Source organism: Heteronotia binoei, chromosome 15 (genome assembly GCF_032191835.1).
Source record: "Heteronotia binoei isolate CCM8104 ecotype False Entrance Well chromosome 15, APGP_CSIRO_Hbin_v1, whole genome shotgun sequence".
In the NCBI taxonomy this organism is placed as follows: Eukaryota; Metazoa; Chordata; class Lepidosauria; order Squamata; family Gekkonidae; genus Heteronotia; species Heteronotia binoei.
In genome coordinates, this window is record NC_083237.1 from 21,369,403 (window position 1) to 21,391,332 (window position 21,930).

At 45.0% G+C, this 21,930-nt stretch overlaps 1 protein-coding gene across 1 annotated transcript; it reads left to right on the forward strand.

Annotated features, from left to right (window-relative positions):
- The first annotated feature begins 626 nt into the window (after nt 1–626).
- STX4 (syntaxin 4) lies at nt 627–21,436 on the forward strand. The gene is made up of 11 exons (XM_060255951.1): nt 627–828; nt 11,760–11,870; nt 12,622–12,721; nt 12,982–13,056; nt 13,261–13,331; nt 13,443–13,551; nt 17,362–17,438; nt 17,523–17,660; nt 18,266–18,376; nt 18,948–19,083; nt 19,991–21,436. Exons 1-10 carry the CDS (start codon nt 799–801, stop codon nt 19,029–19,031), a joined length of 906 nt encoding a protein of 301 aa, XP_060111934.1. The 5' UTR covers nt 627–798; the 3' UTR covers nt 19,032–19,083; nt 19,991–21,436.
- The last annotated feature ends 494 nt before the right edge of the window (nt 21,437–21,930 follow it).

Genomic DNA, 21,930 nt, shown 5'->3' on the forward strand with positions numbered 1-21,930 from the left:
ATTAGATAAGGTTGCCAACCTCCAGGTGGTGACTGGAAATCTACTTATCTCCAGGTGACAGATCAGTTTACCTGGAGAAAATGACTGCTTTTGGAAGGCATTTACACCCCTCGAAGTCCCTCCCCCCCAAACCCTCCCCAACCTCATCAAGCTCTACCCCCCCAAATCTCCAGGTATTTCCTAACCCGGAGCTGGCAACCCTGTAAGGAGACGATTTAGTGGTTAAAAATAGGAACAGAAGCATGTGACGCTCTACCAAGCTCATAGCTCTATGGTGCTACTTAACCAAAAGCAAGGGATGGGTTAAAAATATTGACTTCCGACAGCGGCCATACTGAAGTCATTAATGGATGGGCAGCGGACGCTTCCGGTTTTTAAACATTTCATCGTTGAAGACACTTTCACTTGGGGAAGGGGTATCTGTGAAATCCCCGTGTTTTCCACGTCCTAAATTCGATCATTTTCCAGCTAAAGAAAAGAACCTAATTGACATAAGTCAGCCCGCCCTCTTCCTCTGCGTTTTTCCATTGGCTGAGGCGGTGTGAGGAGGAGGGGACTGATTTCGTGACGCGCGTACGTTGCGCCGCGCGGCCGCTATCCTGTATTTGGCACCTGGGGGCGGGGCCTGTGCCCGTTCTACGAGCGTACGCGAAAGGGAGGAGGTGTAATCGCGGGAGGGGTGGGCGAAGAGAGCACGGAGCGTGTACGCGCCTGCGCAGTTTCTCCTTTCCCTTCATTCTATTCCCCCCTCCCCTTCGCGTCGTTTCGTCCCTGGGGTGTAAAGGGGGAAAAAAAAAGATGAGGGATCGAACGCTCGAGCTCCGAGAGGTGAGCGCTGTGCCCCCTTCCCCCCCCCCTCGCTCCGCGCGCGCCCGGCCACACCCACAACGGTCGCTAGACTCCGCCCTCTCCCATCCCCGCCTTGCACCACTGACCGCTCTCGAGTCTCTTCTCGCACAATAGTCTCTCTCTCTCTCTCCCCCCTTTAATGGTCTTTTGGTTCCCCCCCCCCCTCCGTGTGACTCCACTTTATCCTTCTACCCGCCCGCCTTTTATGCCTCACCCCTTCCCCCCCCCCCCCCAATTTTTTTTTCTGAACTCCAATTTCTATGTAGATAGATCTAAGTGTGCATCCGTGTTGGTCTGGAGCAACAGAACAAAGCAGTAGACAAGTGGTACCTTTAAGACCAACTAAGTTTTATTCAGAATGTAAGCTTTCGTATACATTCTGAATAAAACTTAGTTGGTCTTAAAGGTGCCACTTGTCTACTGCTTTGTTCTTCAATTTCCAGGTTTCGCTTTCCCCCATTTTGACACCTTTTTCTCTCGCTTGGTTCTTCAGCCACCATCTCCCTTTCTGTGGATTGTTTGTAATAATAAGCAAACCTCATTTTGGGCAGGCGCTCACAGGAGCGGAGCTCTGGAAACTCTACATTTTATTGTGCTCTTTCTTTCTTACACACACACACCCAATTTAAAAATGCATTTGGGCTTCATTGTTCAACCCCCTTGTGAGAATGTTGCAAATTTTCTGATATTTTTCCGCACAAAAAATGACCAAAATATATCAGGCAGGCAGATAGAAATCTTCATCAGGCCACTGTGGCCTCATAGGAGAAAGTAATTTAAAAACTATGATGGGGAGAAGGTTTTATTATGACAGCTATAATTCCAGAAGCATTTTAAGGCAGATGCTGAGCTGATATATTTAGTACACCTTCTGATGTCAGGGGTGTATGGCATATGCAAATGAGTTGTGCAAATGAGCTCCAGTACCTCTTTTTCTACGAAATGACCCCTGATAAGTATTTCTTTGTTGATAATAATGTATTTCTTGGTGGGCTGATCTGTACACACAAACACATTGCTAAGGTTGCTGCCTTCCCTTTTCCTGGCCTCCTCCAAAGTCCAACAACCTTTTCCTACAATGTGAGAAAAGGGATGTTTGGACTATGGATTTGATAAAACACAGTATTGGATGGTGATTTTTGTATGATTGTTTTTGAATCATTTCAGTAGTTTGAATTTATTGTCTAGAGTATTGATTAAAAGGAAACTGCATATTTTTGTATACCAGTTATTATTGGTTTGTCATGGAGGTATATATTGTGTCCAAAGTCTTTGACAGCAGCCTGCGATGTGTCAGTTGAAGGGGTAAAGCTTTTACAGTCACTTGGTCGTCCTGTCAGGATGGGCTAGATTACTGCCTCTTTGTTGCTACTCAGGAGTTGTTACGTTTAATGACTGCTCTTCTCTTCTGCCTTTTCCCATTCTTTGCCCTCCCCACCCTGGTCACCTGTGCTATTTTTTGCCTACCCTGTTCCCCAGTCCTGTAATATTGGGACTATTTCAGTGCATAATTTCAGGCAGTGTCACACACACACACACACACACATATAGAAAAATTCAGATTTTGGAGTCCAGTGGCACCTTTAAGACCAACAAAAGTTCATTCATTAAGACAAGACAACCGTTATTGGCATTTCAGAGACAAAATACAATAAAACATGGTGAGCAGAAAACAAGATACATCAGTCAGTGGTTCACAAAAGTTTATTCAAGGTATGAGTTTCTGTACTCGTGTGCCACTGTCTTTTTTCAGTCGTTGATATTTAGTTAACAGGCAAATTTTACTTTGTCTTCTGTAAACTTGACAAAGCATATAAACATTTTTGAAAAGGGTGTAAGGCAAGGATTCACAAAACAATGTGAGAGGGAAGAACATGGGGAATTTTCATCTTTTCATTAATAATATGTGTTAACAGATGAAACTATCTCAGCAATAAGACAATTCAGGTTAGTGTACACTGGTCACTCAGTATCAAGATTCTCTCTCACTAAGAAGAAAACATCTGTCTCATCAGAAACATTTTTTTGGTTTTCCCCCTGGACTGTCTACTGACACTTTGAGGTTTTTGAAGTTTGTTTCAACATCACCATTTCTTGCTTTTGTTCCTCACAGGTATTGTCTGATTTTTCTAAATACACGTTAAAAAGTTCTACTTGAAAAAGCAATACACTATTGTCATGCCTTAGTTTTGCATTTAATTTTCTTTTGTTCTGGGAGATCATGGTGGACTGCCTGAAGTTGATTTTTTATAAGTTCTACTTCAATTTCTAATTCCTTGATTTTTCTACATTTTTCCTTTAAAAGTTTTTTATATCCCCCCCCCCCTCTTTTTTCTTGTATGAGTTCAGGTCCTGAAAGTGCTTTTCATTGTGCATACTTGTTTCTCTGGTTCTTCTGTGAGAACACACTGCCATTTTTATGGATTCATCTGATTTTATTAATTCATTCCATTTTAGACATTTTAGTTTCAAGTATATCACTCTGTTTTTTGTCTGAAGAAGTGTGCATGCACATGAAAGCCCCCATACCTTGAATAAACTTTTGTTGGTCTTAAAGGTGCCACTGGATGCAAAATCTGTTCTGTATAAAAATAATGTGTTTGTGTTTGGTTTTCCAAGAACTGGAATGTATGACTGCCAACCAGTTTTAATATCCCAACAATCTTATTTTTTTATATATATATATATATATATATATATATATATATATATATATATATATATATATATATATATATATATATATATATATGTATGTATGTATTAATATGTATCCTGTAAATCAACATATAAACATAAATAGTTATATAGATGGAAAATTGAAAGTATTTTTTTAAAATCAATTTATTTCCTTTCTTGCGAAATGTCCCCTTATTTGGGGAATGACCCCTCTTGTCCTGGTTTTCCCTAGTGTTGCTTGTAGAAGGGGGGGCATATTGGGGAAAGTGCCTGGCTGGTTGACAGCCAGTTTTCAGTGCCCTTAGTGGTGCTTGGTGGCACACTGGTTGGTCTGGGAGATGGGAAGTTAAGTCCAGCCGGGGGTTGCCCCGCTTGTAGGAAACGGCCTTTTGGGCTCTTTGTTGGTTTTCCTCCTGGACTGTCTCCTGACACTTTGAGGTTTTTGATGTGTCTTTCAACATCATCATTTCTTGCTTTTGTTCCTCTTTTTCTCATATGAGTTCAGGTCCTGAAAGTGCTTTAAAAGGATTTTCATTGTGCAGACTTGTTTCTCTAATTCTTCTGTGAGAACACACTTCACCATTTTCACAGATTCATCTGATTTCATTGATTCTTCTTCCCCTCTTGTCCTGGTTTTCCCCAGTGTTGCTGGTAGAAGGGGGGTGTATTGGGGGAAGGGCCTGGCTGGTTGATGGGTGGTTTTTTGTGCCCTCGGTGGTGCTTGGTGGTGGGCTGGTTGGCCTGGGAGATGGTAAGTTATGTTTAGCCACTGGTTGCCCCACTTGTAGGATACAGCCTTATTGGCTCTAATGACCCTCCATAACAAATCACAATAAACTCTGTGCGTTCCAATCTGCAGTAATTCCTCTTTCTCCGCTTTGGTTGCTTCTCCTGTACTTCACCAGTGTCTCCTCCATCATGAACTGTAAAGCAACTCTCACAGCAGCTGTTACCATATCCCAAAATCTTGTGAGGCAGGTTTGTTGACGTCTCTTTTGCTAGAGGGAGAAGTGAGGTTCCTGATTTTAAAATCCCTCTGAGGAAGACTCTTCAACCACATTGGGAGTTTTTCAGTTTCTCATTTAACCACAAAACGGAATTTAAAGTAAGCTTTTAATTGTACCTAATTGTACAATTTAATTGTACCTCACAGGAGCACAGCTCCTGAACCTTTCTGAGAGTTCCACCTTCCCCTTCTGAGAGTTCTACCTCCTTGTCCATTGAATAGCATTTGCAGCTGTATAACAATCCCTGGGTGAGCTCCACCACCTATTTTTCTACAAAATGACCCCTGATTGTACCTCTTGGTGTTACTTTGGACATATGAAGCTGCCTTATACTGAATCAAGACCCTTGGTCTATCAAAGTCAGTATTGTCTACTCAGACTGGCAGCAGCTCTCCGGGGTCTCAAGCTGAGGTTTTTCACACCTATTTGCCTGGACCCTTTTTTGGAGATGCCAGGGATTGAACCTGGGACCTTCTGCTTACCAAGCAGATGCTCTACCACTGAGCCACCGTCCTCCCTCCCTGCTTCTGTTGCTGGGGGCCTCAGGGTCACCTTTTAAACTTGATGGTTGAATGAGGTTTGAACTCTGGTTCCCCCCACCCCCCATCTGACTCTTCTGGCACCTTTATTTTTTTGCTCCCCCATTGACTTTTATTTTCCTCTGACATGGTCCTTCCCTATGTAGCACCGTTGCCTTCTCTTTTCCAGCGTCCTGCTCAGCTCACCATCCCACTGAATGGCATCCAGAAAGCCTTATCTCAGCCCCCATAAGCATAGGCCAGAGAAGAATGTCTGGGAATGGGGTGCATTTAGGGCCTGGACCCTGCATTTCCAGCAAGCAAATTTGAAGCTGGAGATATGATCCTTGGTTGTCAAGGCAACATTGGGTCCCCACTGGGGAGAAAGGTGGGATATAAATGAAAGAACTAAATAAGTGAGCATTGCATATACCTGTGACCGGGAGCAGCAACAAAAAAAAATATTTGACCAGTCTTTTGAGCTTGAGGAAGGCCAGTGGAGGATAGTAGCCTTGACTGGGGAGTTTTGATTCAAAATGTTGCTCCATCACTATAGCTTCAATTGCCCACATTTTTTTTGTTGTCCAAAATATGCAGCTGCGAAAAAAAGGTTCCTGAGGAAATGACTATTAAAATTTTCTTCCTTTTCGGAATCTACAAGGTTAAGATTTTTGCTGAGCAGTTTGTGTCACAATTGTATAGTGGTTGTGGCATACTTCTGTAATACTGTTTAAAACAGTATACTTTTAAAGTTTTGGTTAATTTTTACGGCATATGGATTATGGGCTTTTAAATCTAATGAACTGAACTGACTGTTGCTCCATTTTGAAGTTCTTCAGGTAACTTTGAATAAATTACTGTGTCTCAACCTTGTGAAATAGTTGAGAAGAGGATAAAATAGCCCCCAAGTATGTCACCTAGACAGAGCTTCTTGAAGCAATGGCAATACGTAATATAAAGTATAATTCAAGTGATGAAGAAAAACTATTATCTGTAGAGCAGCAAAATGAATGCATTTATTTGTGGTAGGAGAGGGGGCATCTAGTTGTTTATCTCATGTTATGATCAAGGATCATGGATGGCTTATGGTAAAATTTATGTATTGTATGCAGTTCTTTGTGTTAGGGTTGGGGTTGTTTTTCTTTTTCGGTGCCACCACAGAAAATGTTCTGTCTGTAGTTACCACCCATCTCACTTCTAAACATGGGCACACAGAGAACAGGGCTTGGGGGGCATCTTACATTGTCAATTTTCTCCTCCAATTATTCCCAACCCCTGTCTTCACATCTAAGGTTGTAGTCTAATTGAAGATCTCCCCCATATGCCCAATTCCTCCTCTTTTCAGAATTGCAGAATAACCAGGTTTAAAGGTTCTTGTCAGCTTCAACTGAGTGCTGTGAGCTTTAGTTGCCTAGAAGGGATGTGGTGGTTTCACTCTGAAATGCAAAGCAGCTGCTAATTTTGACTGCCAACTGTATGGAAAAAAAACCGTCATCAAATTTGACACAGGAAGGGGAGAACTTTGAGCACTGTATGTACAGTGTTCCTCAGGCTGTGCCTCACCAATCAATTAGGGGCAGAATTCTAATTTATGGCTGCAGTTTAATTTTGTAGCCTCATTAAATAGTAGTAATATTCCTACCACCTGTGTAGATTCGTCTGATAAAGGAGAGGCTGGATGGCCTTTGAAAGCTTACACCACAATTAAATGAAATATTAAGGATGGCATTGTGTTGTCTGCATTTCTAGAATTCACATTTAGGGACTGTTTCTTTAATAAGCTATTTGAATTGGCAGATTGTCCTATAAGCAAGCTGTTTGTACTCTGAGCTAAGTGACTCAAAAATTGTGTGCTGAAATAAACCAACTTCATGTTGTGAAAGCCTGGTATCATCATCTCTGATTTCTAATACATTTCTGGGCCTAGTTCAAAGTAGTGACGATGACTTTTTAAAGCTTGGGGCCCAGAGTATTTGACAAACTGGCTCCATGACCTTACGACTTCAGCTGGGAGGCTTTCTCTGTATGCCCTTAGAGGCAAAGGTGAGGTGGGCGGGAATATAGAGGCTGCTACATTTTCAGTACTACACCCAAACTTTGGGATTATCCCAAGAAGCCTCCCTTACTACATTGTTTCTTTGTGTTGTTTTGAGAAGCGCTTATTTTGAAGGGAATTTGGGAGTAGGTAAAATCTGGATGTTTTCGGGCTTATGTTAGCTTGATTGTAGTAATTTAATTGCTATGTTTTGTTACAACTCGATTTTTACAAAATGTTTACTGTTAGGGATACAAAACAGTAAATGTTTGATTGAGCAATAAGAATTTGTTTACCATTCATATAGTGCTGTACAAGTTTTCCGAGACTTGGAGATGTTTGCGTTTTACGGTCATCTTTGCCTGTGGAATGTACGTTTTCTGCTGCTGGCCTTACTGTTTGTGCAGAAGACTGACACCAGAGTGTGCTAGGGGTTTTTTCCCTGCAAAGAACTGTAGAAGAGCTGGTATGTAAGGAAAGGAGGGGCCATGGCATGGTTCAGTCCTGGAGCATCTCCTTGGCATACAGAAGGTCTGGTCTTCAATCCCCGGCATCTCCAGTTAAAAGATCTGGCAGAAGGTGATGTGAAAGACCTCTGTCTGAGACTCTGGAGAGCCACTGCCAGTCTGACGAGACAGTATTGACTTTGATGGCCCAATAGTCTGATTCAGTATGAGGCAGCTTCATGAGTTCGAGAACACGTACGTAGGCTAGATTTTGCGCTTGGTAATGTTTAAACAGTAATATTTTTGATAGTTTAAATAGTTGCTTTATTAAATAAATTTTACATCCCTATTTTGAATGCAGTATAGCAGAACAAATACTCAAATTCTGGCTGAAGATAAACTGAATTCCACAACCTACCGAACGAAGTCCTCTTTGATGCATAATTCAGCATATTTGAATGAGACGTTTTGCATAATTTTATTCTGGTGTTGCAGTTTAGGAGAGGGGGCAGGGAGCCCCCAACTATTAAAAAAATCCTCCTCAGCCGCCTTCCTGGCTTCAGGGGCTTTTCTGGTTTGTGACCATATTCTTTCAATCATACCTTCATGACTGTGAAGGGGGAAAACTTTCTCTAATTTTCTTTTAAACTGAAGTTCTTGAGAAATTGAATTTGTTACCCAGTAAGACAGTCTGTGGGTGTTCAGTGTCCTTAAGAAATCCTGAAATGTCCTCCCCTTTCCACAACTAAGAATGGCCGCAGAATGCTAATTTCACTATATACAGAAAGACAACTGTTGTTTTTTTGTATGTTTAGAATGCGGAAATGTTTTTGAAGCAAAATAAACAGTATTACATTAAAAAAAAAATCCTGAAATGTACATAATCTTAAGTAAACAGGAGGCCTGTGGCATTGAAAAGGCAAACAAGTTTTCATTCTAGCATTGTGGACTGGCACTTCTTCTTCCAGATGCACACAGTGGGTTCTCTCTAGGCAGACATATAGGTGAGGTTGCAAATAAAAAATACCCACAGTCACAAGGCCAGGAAATGCAAGAAGTATAGAGTGAGACATAATCACACAACAAAGTAATACCTGTAATAGCTGAGGAATTCCAGATCCTTATTAAGCCCTTGTATCATGATGAATGATGAATTCAGCAGTTTCACCTTGGAATCTCCCTTTGAAGTTATTTTCCTAGGGGATGGTGGAATTATAATCCTATTTATAAGTAAGAATTTGAATAGGAACAGAATGCAGCCAAAATATATGTTCATGGTGCATGTGTGTGTTTAAATCTGTCTTGTGGCTGGAGTGTTGATCCTTAATCTTTTATGTGTTATTTGTCATGGCCCATTTTTGCTATAATACATGTAAGTTCAAAGACTGAGGACAGTGCTTTTCCCAAGTGGGGAAGTACTCCTGTCCATAGCTCATTTTCTCATTTTTGCAGAGGATCACTTGCTTCTTCTCTAGCAAGGTATAGTAACCAGTTAGGTTTCCACGTGGGAGAACAAGTGATTACACAAGTGATAAACATCACTAAAGACTATAGGTTTCTTGTGTGGACCAGCTGCATATGTCATTACAACTGAAGGCTATCACATACAATTATATACCATTTTATAGTTAGGAAAGGAAAGGTCCCCTGTGCAAGCACCAGTCGTTTCCGACTCTGGGGTGACGTTGCTTTCACAACATTTTCACGGCAGACTTTTTACAGGGTGGTTTGCCATTGCTTTCCCCAGTCATTTACACTTCCCCCTCAGCAAGCTGGGTACTCATTTTACCGATCTCAGAAGGATGGAAGGCTGAGTCAACCTAAGCTGACTACCTGAAACCAGCTTCCGCTGGGATTGAACTCAGGTCGTGAGCAGAGATTTATAGTTAGGTGACCCTTTAACTTCTTTGCATATTTATACTGGCCCTAGAATGCTTATTTATTTAGAACATTTTCTTTGCCATGGCGCCTTTTCATAGTCCTGCTCAAGGCGGCTTACAATTAAAAACAAAAGCCGTTGATAATACAAGCAACATAAAAACAATCCATAGTTAAAAGCCCAGGAAAAGAGATTTGCTTTAACTTAGTGCTTAAAAGACAGTAAAGTAGGTACCAGGCAAGCCCAGCAAAGGAAAGGGCATTTCAAAGGCAAGCTGCCTCTATAGAAAATGCCCTGCTTGTAGTTACCACCCATCTCACTTCTGAACATGGGCACACAGTGAACAGGGCTTGAGTGGCATATCTTAACTGGTGGGCTGGATAATATGGAATGAGATGGTTTTTCAAGTAGCCAGTCCCAAGCCATTAAGGACCTTAAAAGTAAGAACCTGCACTTTGAATTGTACTGGAAACAAATAGGTAACTATTGCTTTCCCTCCACTTACAGCTGCTGGAATGGTCTTGGGTCAGCCATAGCTTTTACAGGAGTTGTCCTTGAAAGGGCAGCTGCTGTGAGAACCCTCTTAGCCCCACCGATCTCACAGGATGTCTGTTGTAGGGGTAGAAGATATTTGTTGTTGTTGTTGTTCAGTCGTATAGTCGAGTCTGACTCTTTGCGACCCCATGGACAAAGTCACGCCAGGCCCTCTTGTCTTCCACCATCCTCCGAAGTCTGCTCAAATTAGTGTTTGTAACATCAGTAACTCTGTCCAGCCATCTCATCTTTTGCCGTTCCCTTCTTCTTTTGCTTTCTGTCTTTCCCAGCATCAGGATCTTCTCCAGGGAGTGCTCCCTTCTCATTTGGTGGCCAAAGTATTTGAGCTTCAGCTACAGCATCTGTCTTTCCAGGGAACAGTCTGGGTTGATTTCCCTTAGGACTGACTGATTTGATCTTCTTACAGTCCAAGGAATTCTCAAGATTCTTCTCCAGCGCCATAGCTCAAAAGCATCTATTCTTCTGCGCTCAACCTTCCTTATGGTCCAGCTCTCACAGCCATACATTACTGCTGGGAATACCATCTCTTTGACTATACAGACTTTTGTTGGCAGTCTGATGTCTCTGCTTTTTATTATACTGCCCAGGTTCGCCATTGCTGTCCTCCAAAGGAGCAAACGTCTTTTAATTTAATCTTTTTTTGGTGTTAATTCTAGAAGGTGTTGTAGATCTTCATAGAACTGGTCCACTTCAGCCTCTTCTGCATCAGTGGTTGGGGCATAGACTTGGATTAATGTGATATTGAATGGTTTGCCTTGGATTTGGACCGATAGCATTCTGTCATTTTTGAGACTGTATCCCATTACTGCCTTCTTCATTCTCTTGTTAACTATAAAGGCCACACCATTTCTTCTACAGGACTCTTGCCCACAATAATAGATGTAGTGATCCTCTGAGTTAAATTCACCCATTCCCGTCCATTTTAGTTCGCTGGTTCCCAATATTTCGACATCCAGTCTTACCATCTCTTGTTTGACTATATCCAGCTTACCTTGATTCATAGATCTTACATTCCATGTCCAATGCAGTATTGTTCTTTGCAGCATCGGACTGTTCTTTCACCATCAGACACATCCACAGCTGAGCATCCTTTCGGCTTTGGCCCAGCCGCTTCACTCTTTCTGCAGTTACTTGGACTTGTCCTCCGCTCTTCCCCAGTAGCATATTGGGCACCTTCTCACCTGAGGCGCTCATCTTCCATCACCATATCTTTTAGCCTTTTGTTACTGTCTATGAGGTTTTCTTGGCAAGGATACTGGAGTGGGTTGCCATTTCTTTCTCCAGTGGATTGCATTTTGTCTGGGTTCTCAGCTGTGGCCTGTCCATCTTGGGTGGCCCTGCATGGCATAGCCCATAGCCTCACTGAACTGTGCAAGCCCTCTCGCCACGTCAAGGCAGCAGTCCATGAAAGGGGGAGAAGATATTGGAGATTGTAAACCGCTCTGAGTCTCTGATTCAGAGAGAAGGGCGGGATATAAATCTGCAGTCTTCTTCTTCTCCAAAGTTCTTTGCTAGCCTAGTAGTACAAGGAGCACAGGGGAAGACCTGGAGTGTACCTGTACCAAACAGAAAACAGTCCAGTCCGTTTTTCAAAAATGTAACCTTGATCCTAGGTCAATGTGCTATATTTATCTTAAACAACCTTTGAAACTTTGAGGGTGTTTCCTCTACTCTAACTGTATTTACTTTAAGAACATGTCTCTTCCTCTCTGCTGCTGCCCCGCAATAAATCCATAGTAAGTGGGGGTTTTGTTGGACCCATCTAAACTCTTCTTTCTGCATCTTTCATAGAATGATGACAGCTCTGACAATGAAGAAGCGGAGCGTGAAATGCTGGTTGTGCGGCCTGGATCAGCAAAATTCAAGGACGCCCCAGATCCTACTGATGAATTCCTCCAAATGGTATCATGACCTTTCCCTGCATTTAATTCTCCCATTGAAATATCTTTTCTCAGCTTTTGGCCTCTCTTGTTCTGCCTCTCTTGGTGCCATTGGCTGGTATGCTGTGGTATCACAGTGGGCATAGGGTGGCAGAGAGCATATACAAGCTCTCTGCCACTGGCTTGATTACTGTGATGTATCAGAGGGATTGAGCAACCTTGTAACATGCAGCTGAGGGATAAGGAGGAACAGAGGTCTTCTAAAGCAGGGGTGGCCAAACTTGCTTAACATAAGAGCCACATAGAATAAACATCAGATGTTTGAGAGCCACAAGACGTGAATATCAGAGGTTTGGGAGCTGCAAGGGAGGAGGGAGGGAGAGGTGGAAAGAAAGCAACTTGAATGCATTCTCCAAGCCACCAGCTAGCTTGGCTTGGAGAAGTGATTTAAAGAGAGAAATGCCTTCTCCAAGCTGACCAATAGGGCAGTGGGGGCTTTGAGGGCTACACAATGTGTGTGAAAGAGCCATGTGTGGCTCCCGAGCCGCAGTTTGGCTGCCCCTGTTCTAAAGAGTCCCAGTTACCATGAGCAGCTTTTAGGTAACTCACAATGTATAAATACCTTCCACACACTCTGGGGCATTTTCTAGACAGGCAGATGACAATAGAAGACTGGTTGCATGCTCACTGTTGAAAGGTCCATATTGTATCCATTTACTAATGAACTGTAGTTAGTGTTGTCCCTTCTCATCATATGCTTTTCTCATCATTAGACGCGTGGTATCCGAGAGGCACTGAAGACTCTGGAAAGCAAAGTAGTAGATCTAGAGAAACATCAGATCACAATTTTGGCCACGCCACTTCCTGAAGATAGTAAGTTTGCTCAGAAGTGGGGGAGCAATTAGGAAGAGTGCAGGGGGGGGTGTTAATCTAGTGCTCAACCATGCTAAGCACATGCATCCCTTAACAATCAGCTCTAGCAGAAAGGTTGGCAGCTAAAATAGGCTAGAAACTGGACACCTGCAGGAACTGGGTGTGACACGAGGGAAGCCATGTGACCTGCATCCCATAAGCCCCATGCAAGTGCTTCCTAACCCCTGCAAGCTCTCACCTGTGTAACCTTGCATTTTCAGGCATGAAGCAGGACCTACAGAAATTACGTGAGGAGATCAAGGAGCTGGCAAAGGACATTCGGGCCCATCTGAAGAGTGAGTAGGACTCTGCAGTGAAAGGAGACTGGGGATTTAATGGGTGGGAGGGAGGATGCTGGATACTGCTCTCCTGGGCCCTGATCTTCGGCTGAGGGAGAGGTGTCTGGGGCTGGCCTGGAGCTCCAGAGTTCTGTCCGTAGCTCAAAGATGAAGCAAGGTGATTTAACAGTCATGCTGTGTTTTAATTTTCTTTTCATTTAGAGATTGAGCCCAAGAAGAGCGAAGAAGATGAGAATCGGAACTCTGTTAAAACCCGCATGAAAAGGACCCAGGTGAGATGCAGCCCCACCAGCTAGCTCAGTAGCAGAGGTAGTTAGCTTGGCAGAGGAGCTGGCGAGGCACCCTCAGAGGTCCTTAACCCTTTCTCTCCTTTTCTGTCTTAGCACGGGATCCTGTCTCAGCAGTTCCTGGATCTTATCAATAAGTGCAACTCGATTCAATCAGAGTACCGAGACAAGAACCTGGAACGGATCAAGCGACAATTGCAAATCAGTGAGTTACTTCCTTTGCAGCAGCCCAAATAATGGCTTTATGTTAGTGTTGGTCAAGTCACTCCCTTGCTGCTTGGCTGCTTCACACTCGTGTTAGCCCTTCAGTCACAGGAACAAGGGAAGGTCCCAGCTGTAGGCTACACTGAGATCGTGACTTGTCCAAAGCCAAGTCTTCCAAACCTACATTAAATGCCCTATTAACTCACACTGCGGCTGCTTAGGGTGGGATGTGCAGAAATTCACAAGCTGTTCAGCAAAACTTGCTAGCCAAGGTTTTATGTATACCAGGCATCACCATACAGTTAGCTTTCAGGGGGGAAGGGGTAAGAGAGAGTGCATTTCTGGTCTTTAGCGTTGCAAGAGGTGGTTAAAAATTAGTTCCGTGTTTGGTGACATCTCAAGGGAGTGTATATGCCTGCACAGGGTGGGCACTGAACACTGTTTACCAGCTGAGCTCTTTTAAACACTTCCTTTTAGTCCTTTACACCTCTCCATGGATAGCAGAAATGAGGGGAGAAGTAAGCTGAAGCTGTATAATGTATTTTGGGTGCATAATTCTCTGATGCAGAAAAGAGGTAATGTTGGTGCCTATTTGTGTTTTTCTTTCTAAGAGCTCAAATGGATTCTGTTCCCAAGTATTTTATAGTAGTCTTGTTGCTAAGGATCACATGTAAGTGTGGAACAGGGTAACCACTGTGAACTGGACAGAGTACTGATTCAGGTGCAGCAGTTCCCACATTAGCAAAGGAAGCTTCAACAGAGAATCTGAAGCCCTTTCTGAACCCTCCTTTAAACCCCCATCAGCAAATTGAATTGACCCAATATGTACATCTCTGCCTCTCCCTCGAAGGGGTTTCTGACTGCAAAGAAGGGCAGGTGTTCTGTAGAAGAGGACTTCAAGCAGCAGCTACCTCCACCTATTCCTGTTTAGCAAGCTGCAGCTGTCGCAACTGCCAGTCTCTGCATCGTTGTTTCATGTAAAGGAACTTTGTCCTCCTTGACATCTAGTCACGCATGGCCCCCACCACCAGTTAAAGACTGGCGGGTAAATCGCTGCTGGTTGCATGCAGTCAAGACTTGCCTGTTTTTCCTGTGTTCGAAGGCCAGAGATGGGCCACTGCTGTTCTCATTTAGGAGAAAACAGCAGAATGACCTGACCCCGAGAATGCTCTGCAGAGCCTATCACCCTGCGGTGAGCTCCATTCAGATCCTGAAAGCTCAGGTGGTGGTCATGTAGCAGGTGAGAAATGGCTTTGTTCCCAGTTATGTAGAAGCCAAGACAGTGGAGGGCTTTCCTGAGGAAGAAAATCATGAACCTTCTTCCATTGGCATTAATAATTTCAGATGTGGAATTAGCAAAGCAAGAGGAAGAATGCCCGAGTTTTTTTGTGCATATTGCAGAACTGTGGGTTGTGAATTGGGGAAATGTAGCTCAGAAGAAAAGAGTAGTTTAGGAAGCGTGTGTTGTAATTCAGCACTAAGAAATCCTGCACTGAGAAATCCTATTAGTTTTGAGGGCATGACTCTTTTTTTTAAATCTCTCTCTCTCTTTTCCGGAGGTTAGCTGCATTCCATCAGACAGGTTTTTCTTCCTTAAGAAATTACAGGGATTGGTGGGGGTGGAAGGGGTGCATATATCTGGTCTACTCCTCCACTGCCATGGTAGAACCTCGAAAGCCTTTTTTCCCCCTCTGCCTCAGAATGTGCCATTTTATAACAAGTTCTCAGTGACGTGATACTGCTTGTACGCCAGCCAAGTCATCTTCCTGTGGAGACGGGGAGCGACTGTCTGTCGTCCGCCAAAGAAAGATGACCTTGAAAGCTGGGGAAGTTGGCAGGTGAGCTACACAAGCACACTTGGCTTGGGGATTCACAGCCGAACAATGAGTGGAAGGGGGGAAAAAGATTTCCCACTTCCTTTATTTCCCCTCAACTGGCACAGCCAGCCCAAAACCTACACAGCCAGCTATTGTAGGAAACTGTTGGTGTTTAAGACCTGTTCAGCTCCAACAGAAAATAAAAGTTTGTGTTTGTGTGTATATATACATATGAGGTGAAGATCCAGAAAGACCCTTCTGCCTCATTGTTTCATTCTTTGAGTGGATTAGAAGCTAGATAGAAGGGATGCAGCCTAAATGGCCAAGGGCAGGATGTAAGGAGTCCATCCTGGCAGCTGTTCATCCTACAAGCTGCCTCTGTATTTAAGCAGAGCGCAGCGCCAGCTCAGAAGAGCCAGTGAAGGATGTGCCATGTTAACTTCCCCCTTGCCAGCCCTGTGTTCTCCCAAATGGTGAGCATGTGAAGGGAAGGAGGAATGAAGTCCTGTCTTGGGATTCTCTCCCTTAGTCCTGTGTTCTGTCTGCAGAGAGTGGGAGCTGTTTGGTTGTTTCCAGTTTTGCGGAGAGATTTTCTGCAGCTGTTCAGTAATTTTCAACAACGGCTGAGAAATTCTGTACAACTGTTCAAAATTTGACAAGTTTGACGATCCACAACAGCAAACAAAGTGGCCCACTGCTCCTGCTTTTCTCCTCTGCACAGCAAGGGAGTAGCAGCTGTATTCTCTGATTACGTGGAACAGGAGCAGTGTAGTTTTAATGACATCTTCATGGTGGTAGCAGCACTGAAAGGGGAAGGTCCAGAAAACTGAGCACAAACAAGTGATTTTAAAAAGACTGGTTCTCCCCCCCCCCCCAAAAAAAAATAATCCCCCAAAAAATGAAATTTCAGTTAACGCTGTGACATCAGGAACACAGGATTTGTGTAATTCTGTGTGATATGGGTCTGCTAGCTGAATTATTCCTCAGAATTCTTAAGTCCAAGGAAGAGGCACAGTTGCCTCCTAAAGCTGAAAAAGATACCTTTGGGGGGTGTATATTGTGAAAGGCATGGATTTTGAGGCATGCTCAGGGGCTCTTTAACAGCTTGTAAATATGGTTCTTTGAAACGGTTTCTTTACCATCTAACTCTGTTGAGAATATCACCACATTTGCTCAGTCCCTCTTTCTATGGAGCCAAGAATAAACTCTGATATCCCTGGTAAGCACTTATGCTCACATGGCTCTTGTTTCTGGATTTCTCATTTCATGAAGGTCGACCTTTTAAGATTCTCAGGTTAGGAGTTTCTACCGCTAAACTTTCTGTCCACCTGTAGTCATGACAGACAAAATCCTGCAAGAACGGACTGGCTTGCCTTAGAGCAAGAGAACAGAGATTTCTTGGCAGACAAATCTGGCTTGAAACCCACAGCAGGAAATTCAAACAAAGCATTCCAGGCATTATGCAAAGCTTTCCAAATTCCAGTCACAGAATATGGTTGCAAAGTGTTGGGATTTTGTTGAGTCCTTGAACAGCGTGCTTGAAGGCTGAGGAGGTTGTGTTGGGTGGAGCTTCTCTCATGTGATGCCGTGCTCCACTAGATGGCAGTGCGGTGCTAGAAAATGGGCAGTCGGGGCCCTTACTGCTGTCTTGCAGCTTGAGGAGGGGTCTGCTGCCTCTGAACGTGGAACCCAGATTCTCTTCCTGGTTTCAGGAGAGGACTGTTCATACAGTGGTTCAAATGGGGATGGCTGAATTCAAGCACATTTGGGTTGTATAATGGTCAGAGCGACAGATGTGGGAGACCCAGGTTTTAGTCTCCACATTACCATGTAACTCTCTGGGTGACCATGGGCAAGTTGCTCTCAGTTGGCCTAACTGCCGTTAAAGGGTTGTGAGAATGAAATGAAGAAGAGAGAACAGCTCACATCACCCTGAACGCAAGGGCAAGAGAGACAGTATGTTTGGTGCTGAGATTGCCCTGTTTTCTTCCCAGCTGGCAGTGGGGTGGTGACAGATGAAGAGCTCGACCAGATGCTGGAGAGTGGGCAGACAGAGGTGTTTGTCTCCAATGTGAGTATCAATTAAGTGAGACTTTCAAAGGGAGGGTGGATGGCCACTGCAAGACACTCACCCTCCTCATCCTTCGCCACCCAGATCATGAAGGACACGCAAGTGACGAAGCAGGCGCTGAATGAAATTGAGACACGGCACAGTGAGATACTCAAGCTGGAGCGCAGCATCCAGGAGCTGCACGAAATGTTCATGTACCTGGCCACGGAGGTGGAGTTGCAGGTACCGGGGAGGGGGGAAGCTAGAAGCCAAGCAGTCTTCCGCTCTAGTGTGAAAGAGGCAACTCTGGATTCCTTTTTCCAGTGTGCTTCAGATTCTTGTCCATCTTCTGGCCGCCTCTTGTTATTTACCGTCCTCCACATGCCACATGTGAGAATTAAGATGGGACTAATTGCTGCATTTCGGTCTGTGAAGTTGGAGAGGAAATGTCTCTTACTGAGTAGCTGTATTTACATGCCTTTTTCTTCCTTCGTTACTTCACTGGACAGCTTATCGACCATCTCTCTTGACCTTGTTTTCTTTTCTTTACCCCTTGTGCCCCACACATACTCAACCCCTTTGCTTCAGTCCATGTTGGAACCTATTAGCTTCCACTTCTTTCTTTTGTCCCAGAATTACTTGTCTGTTTCGCCCCGTTCACTGTAGAGCAGGGGTGGCCAACGGTAGCTCTCCAGATGTTTTTTTGCCTACAACTCCCATCAGCCCCAGCCATTGACCATGCTGGCTGGGGCTGATGGGAGTTGTAGGCAAAAAAAACATCTGGAGAGCTACCATTGGCCACCCCTGCTGTAGAGTCTTCTCACTGCCTCCCCTTTGTCCGGGTTTAGGGAGAGATGATTAACCGGATAGAGAAGGCCATTCTGGACTCTGAGGACTACGTCAAAAAAGGGCAGATTCACCTCCACACAGCTCAGGAGAATCAGAAGAAAGCCCGCAAGGTAAGTTGCCTGGCTCCAAAACATGATTTATGCGGCACCCCTTCTGAATGAAAAAGTCACCGTCATGTCCCGCTCAGCTGAAGTCGCAGCATGCAAGAGCAGAATTAAACATCCTGAGAATTGTCTTCTTTCATTGGGGAAGGTAGAGCCCAAATTTTTGGCCCTTGTGGCTGCAGGGAGAAGGTCTGAAAACATGAGGGGGCAGTGCATCATTAAATCGGAGAGGGGGGTGTTCAGGAAGCTTCAGTGCTTTTTATGCTGCTGCGTTCTCCCTGAAGGGCCAGAGCTTTGTGACGGAGTGCATCCTCTGTGTGCAAAAAGTCCTAGGGCCAGTCTCTGGCATTTTCAGATAAAAGGTTCTCTGATAAAGAATCAGCAAAGTCTTTGCTGCCAGAGGCTGGGGGACTCCTACCAGTCGGAGCAGGCAGTAGTGACTTAGTTGGGCCAGCGATCTGAGTCTGTGTCAGGCAGCTTGGTCCATTCGGGGTTCATAGAAAGCAACTGTAGCACAGAGCCTCCCATTCCACCCACCTACCTCAGCTTTTCCTGTCCTCTTTCTGGGACTCGGCAGAAGAAGGTCATGATCGTCATCTGCCTGAGTGTCACGGTGCTCGTCATCATCGCCATCATCTGCATAGCAGTTGTGGCTGGCTAGAAGGGTTCCTGGTTCCATCTCCCTCTTTGTGCTGCGCTGTCGGAGCCCGCTGGTGCGTATAGCTCTTTGTGTATTTATTTTGATCAAAAGTAGGCGCATTAATCTCTGGTGGGGGGAGGGCTAACTGCAAGAGTAATAGAGCTCAGAATAATACAAGAAAGGTGGCTTTGCGGGGAGTAGGGCTCTTGGCAGAAGAATGGCAAAGAGATACTCCAGAAGGAGTATATCATGTTAAAGCCTCTCCTCACCCCTTGGTATTCCCACTGCTGCCTTTATGGGGCATAGTGAGCCTAGGGGAAAACTGTTGGGAAGTGGGGTGCCAAGTTGCATTGCCTGTAGCCAACTCTAGTGGGCAGGCGTTCTCATCCAGGTGGAATGCGGCTCCAGTCTCTGGGTGGTAAAGAGAGTTTGGGGTGTGAAGCCATGAAGCCTTTCCCAAGCTCTCTGGTATTCCTGCTGGTGCCCTTGCGGAGTTGGTTGCAGACCACTGGGGCAGGCCCCCAGGCTTACCTGGCATGCAGATCAGAGGAGAGGCTTGCTAACCAGCTAGATGAGCCTCTCCATACTCAGTCCCACAAAACATGCAATCTTTGGAGCAATTCATAATCGTGATCTCTGCCATCATAGCTATAATTCCTCACTCCTGGAAGCGTATGGAAGGGCTTTGGAGAGTTTCAATCTGTTTGGACACAGCGTAGCCTGCATTACACAGCGGAACCCCAGACACTGCTAACACATGGCTAACTGCTGTTAACAGAGGCTGAGGACTAAGTTGCTGCCTGTCTAAATGCCCTTATGCCTCTTCCAAGGGCCCTGAAGCAAAAGTGTTGATTGGACTTTAGTTTAGGAGGGAGTGGGGTGTGTGGAGCTGCCACACAAATTGGAGCTTCCCATTGAACCCTGGAGTGAAGCATGCTGATTCTCTTCCCCTCCCTCCTCCTCGTTTGTGTGTCTTTCAGGATTTCAGTTTTTGGCTTCGTCTGAGTTCTGGAACTGCTGCTTCCCCCTGCTGGGAGGCCTTTGCACTGAAAAAGGGCTGGTGGAGACGCTTCATGCCTTCATCCAGTCGTGAAAGCACAAGCTGCCTGTGGCTGCCACCTTCCCGGCTACCCAAAATCTAGACTCTCCTGTGTTTTCTTGCAGGATGAAATAATTTCTGGGGGCGGGGTACAAAGTGAAGCCTGTTCTGCATTGACTCTTGCCTTTCTGGATTTCACGCAATTTGTTCCTCCTTTGGTTTGTAACATTTTGGTCCTATATTTGTGTGTTTCACCCACAGTGCAGTTCTTTGTCCCTGACCCAGCCGCTCACAAACTGACACTTCCTCGGTCAGCCAATTTTGTTGCAGATTCCCCATGAGTATTCCCCTCCCCCTCGAGTTCAGGCAGGGCATCTTCTTGAGAGTTGACCGAGTTCTCGCCCACCTTCTCATCTTGATCATGGCCACTGTTGCCTTTTTTTGGTGACCTTTTTCTAATCACTGCCTTGGAGGAAGTGACCAGTCTGCCATAATTTCCTTCTCCCTTCCTCCTTCACGCCGTGCCACTTTAGAGCTGTCCTCTCCCCACACAGGATGGTCTTTGCGTCTTAACAGGGAGCAGGGAGGCTTCGGGTATTCTGTAAAACCTGGGTTGGGGCGGGGGGCGGGGACTGGATGTTCCCTTGCCCCCACGGAGCCAATCCTGTTTGATGTGCCTATGACAAGAGAAGCAGAAACCTGAATCTGCAATATCTAGCACTCGACTGCCTTCATTCAGAGCATCTTTTGTGGGGGTTTTCTCTTTGAAAGAGGCCTAGACTGTGGGCCTATAAAGGTCTGTTTGCCTGAAGCAGAGAGTTGTGAGCCAGGACAGTCCATTGGCTTTCGCTGAGTTTTCTAGCTACTGCTTTCTGTCTTAAAGTCAGGCCATCCTCAGCACCTCCTGTTTTCCGTCCACGTCCAGCCCCTCCCATTGGACACCTGTGTCCATACGCCTCTGTTCCTTGGACTCGCTTGTTTCCAATGTAGAATGACTTGAAAGCAATCACAGTGTCATGCTGAGATGGAGTGGGACATGCCCACGAGTTTTGCATTCACTTCCTCAGCAAGCCAGGATGCTTCCTTGGAACTCACTGGCTCAAAAGCACGTCCAAGAGCCCAGGCAGGCCCAAGGTTGGGGCTAGGAGCTGATGGGTTATAGCAAAGGAAGAACCGGGCACCCAGGGTTTGTTAATTGAATGGAAGCAGAGCCTGCTCGTCCTCATTTCTGAACAATTAGATATTTTACTACTTGGGAGGTGAAGGGAAAAACCCCCAGTTGAAATCAAAGTATTGAGCAAACTGTTCCAGGTACCTTGGAGAAAAGCAGCCTGACTCAGATTATTTTGTAATATAAAAATAAAAGTACTTTTTAAAACCTCTCGAAGCAGTGGCACCTTTTGTTGTTCATTTCTAAAGCGAGAGAAGCCAGAAGCCTGCCTGGGAAGAAGCAGTGGCAGCCTTGGAAGCATCCCTGCCCTTTGCCCCCCTGACCACTGGGGGCAGGCTGTGGTGTCCCACGCAGACTCTCCTCTGCCATTTTGTTCCATTCAGATATTCCAGAGCTCCGCCAGGCTGCAGGGCCAGGTCTTGGTCTTTGCAGCTTGTTGCATTAGTCATTGTCTCACCCTCCAGAAGAAATTGCAGTTCCAGACCAGCGTTATTCCCCCCAACCCCACTACTGTGTGGGAAGAGGGTAGCCAAATACGCACCTCACTAGGGGTGGATGCGTGGAGGAAGGGAGCATATTGTTACCAGAAGTTTTCTAGAACTGGCTTCAAATCTGGTCCCAGGGAATCTCCCCAATCGGGCAGGAGACTTTTAAATGTTGATATCAAACATAAGAGGAATTGCAGACTTATATCCCACCCTTCTCTCTGA

Excerpts from the sequence above, each read along its gene's own strand:
- STX4 (XM_060255951.1), top strand. The coding sequence starts at position 799 with ATGAGGGATCGAACGCTCGAGCTCCGAGAG. Across the intron at positions 829-11,759 it reads GAACGCTCGAGCTCCGAGAG|AATGATGACAGCTCTGACAA; the intron begins GTGAGCGCTGTG and ends CATCTTTCATAG. Across the intron at positions 11,871-12,621 it reads CTGATGAATTCCTCCAAATG|ACGCGTGGTATCCGAGAGGC; the intron begins GTATCATGACCT and ends TCTCATCATTAG.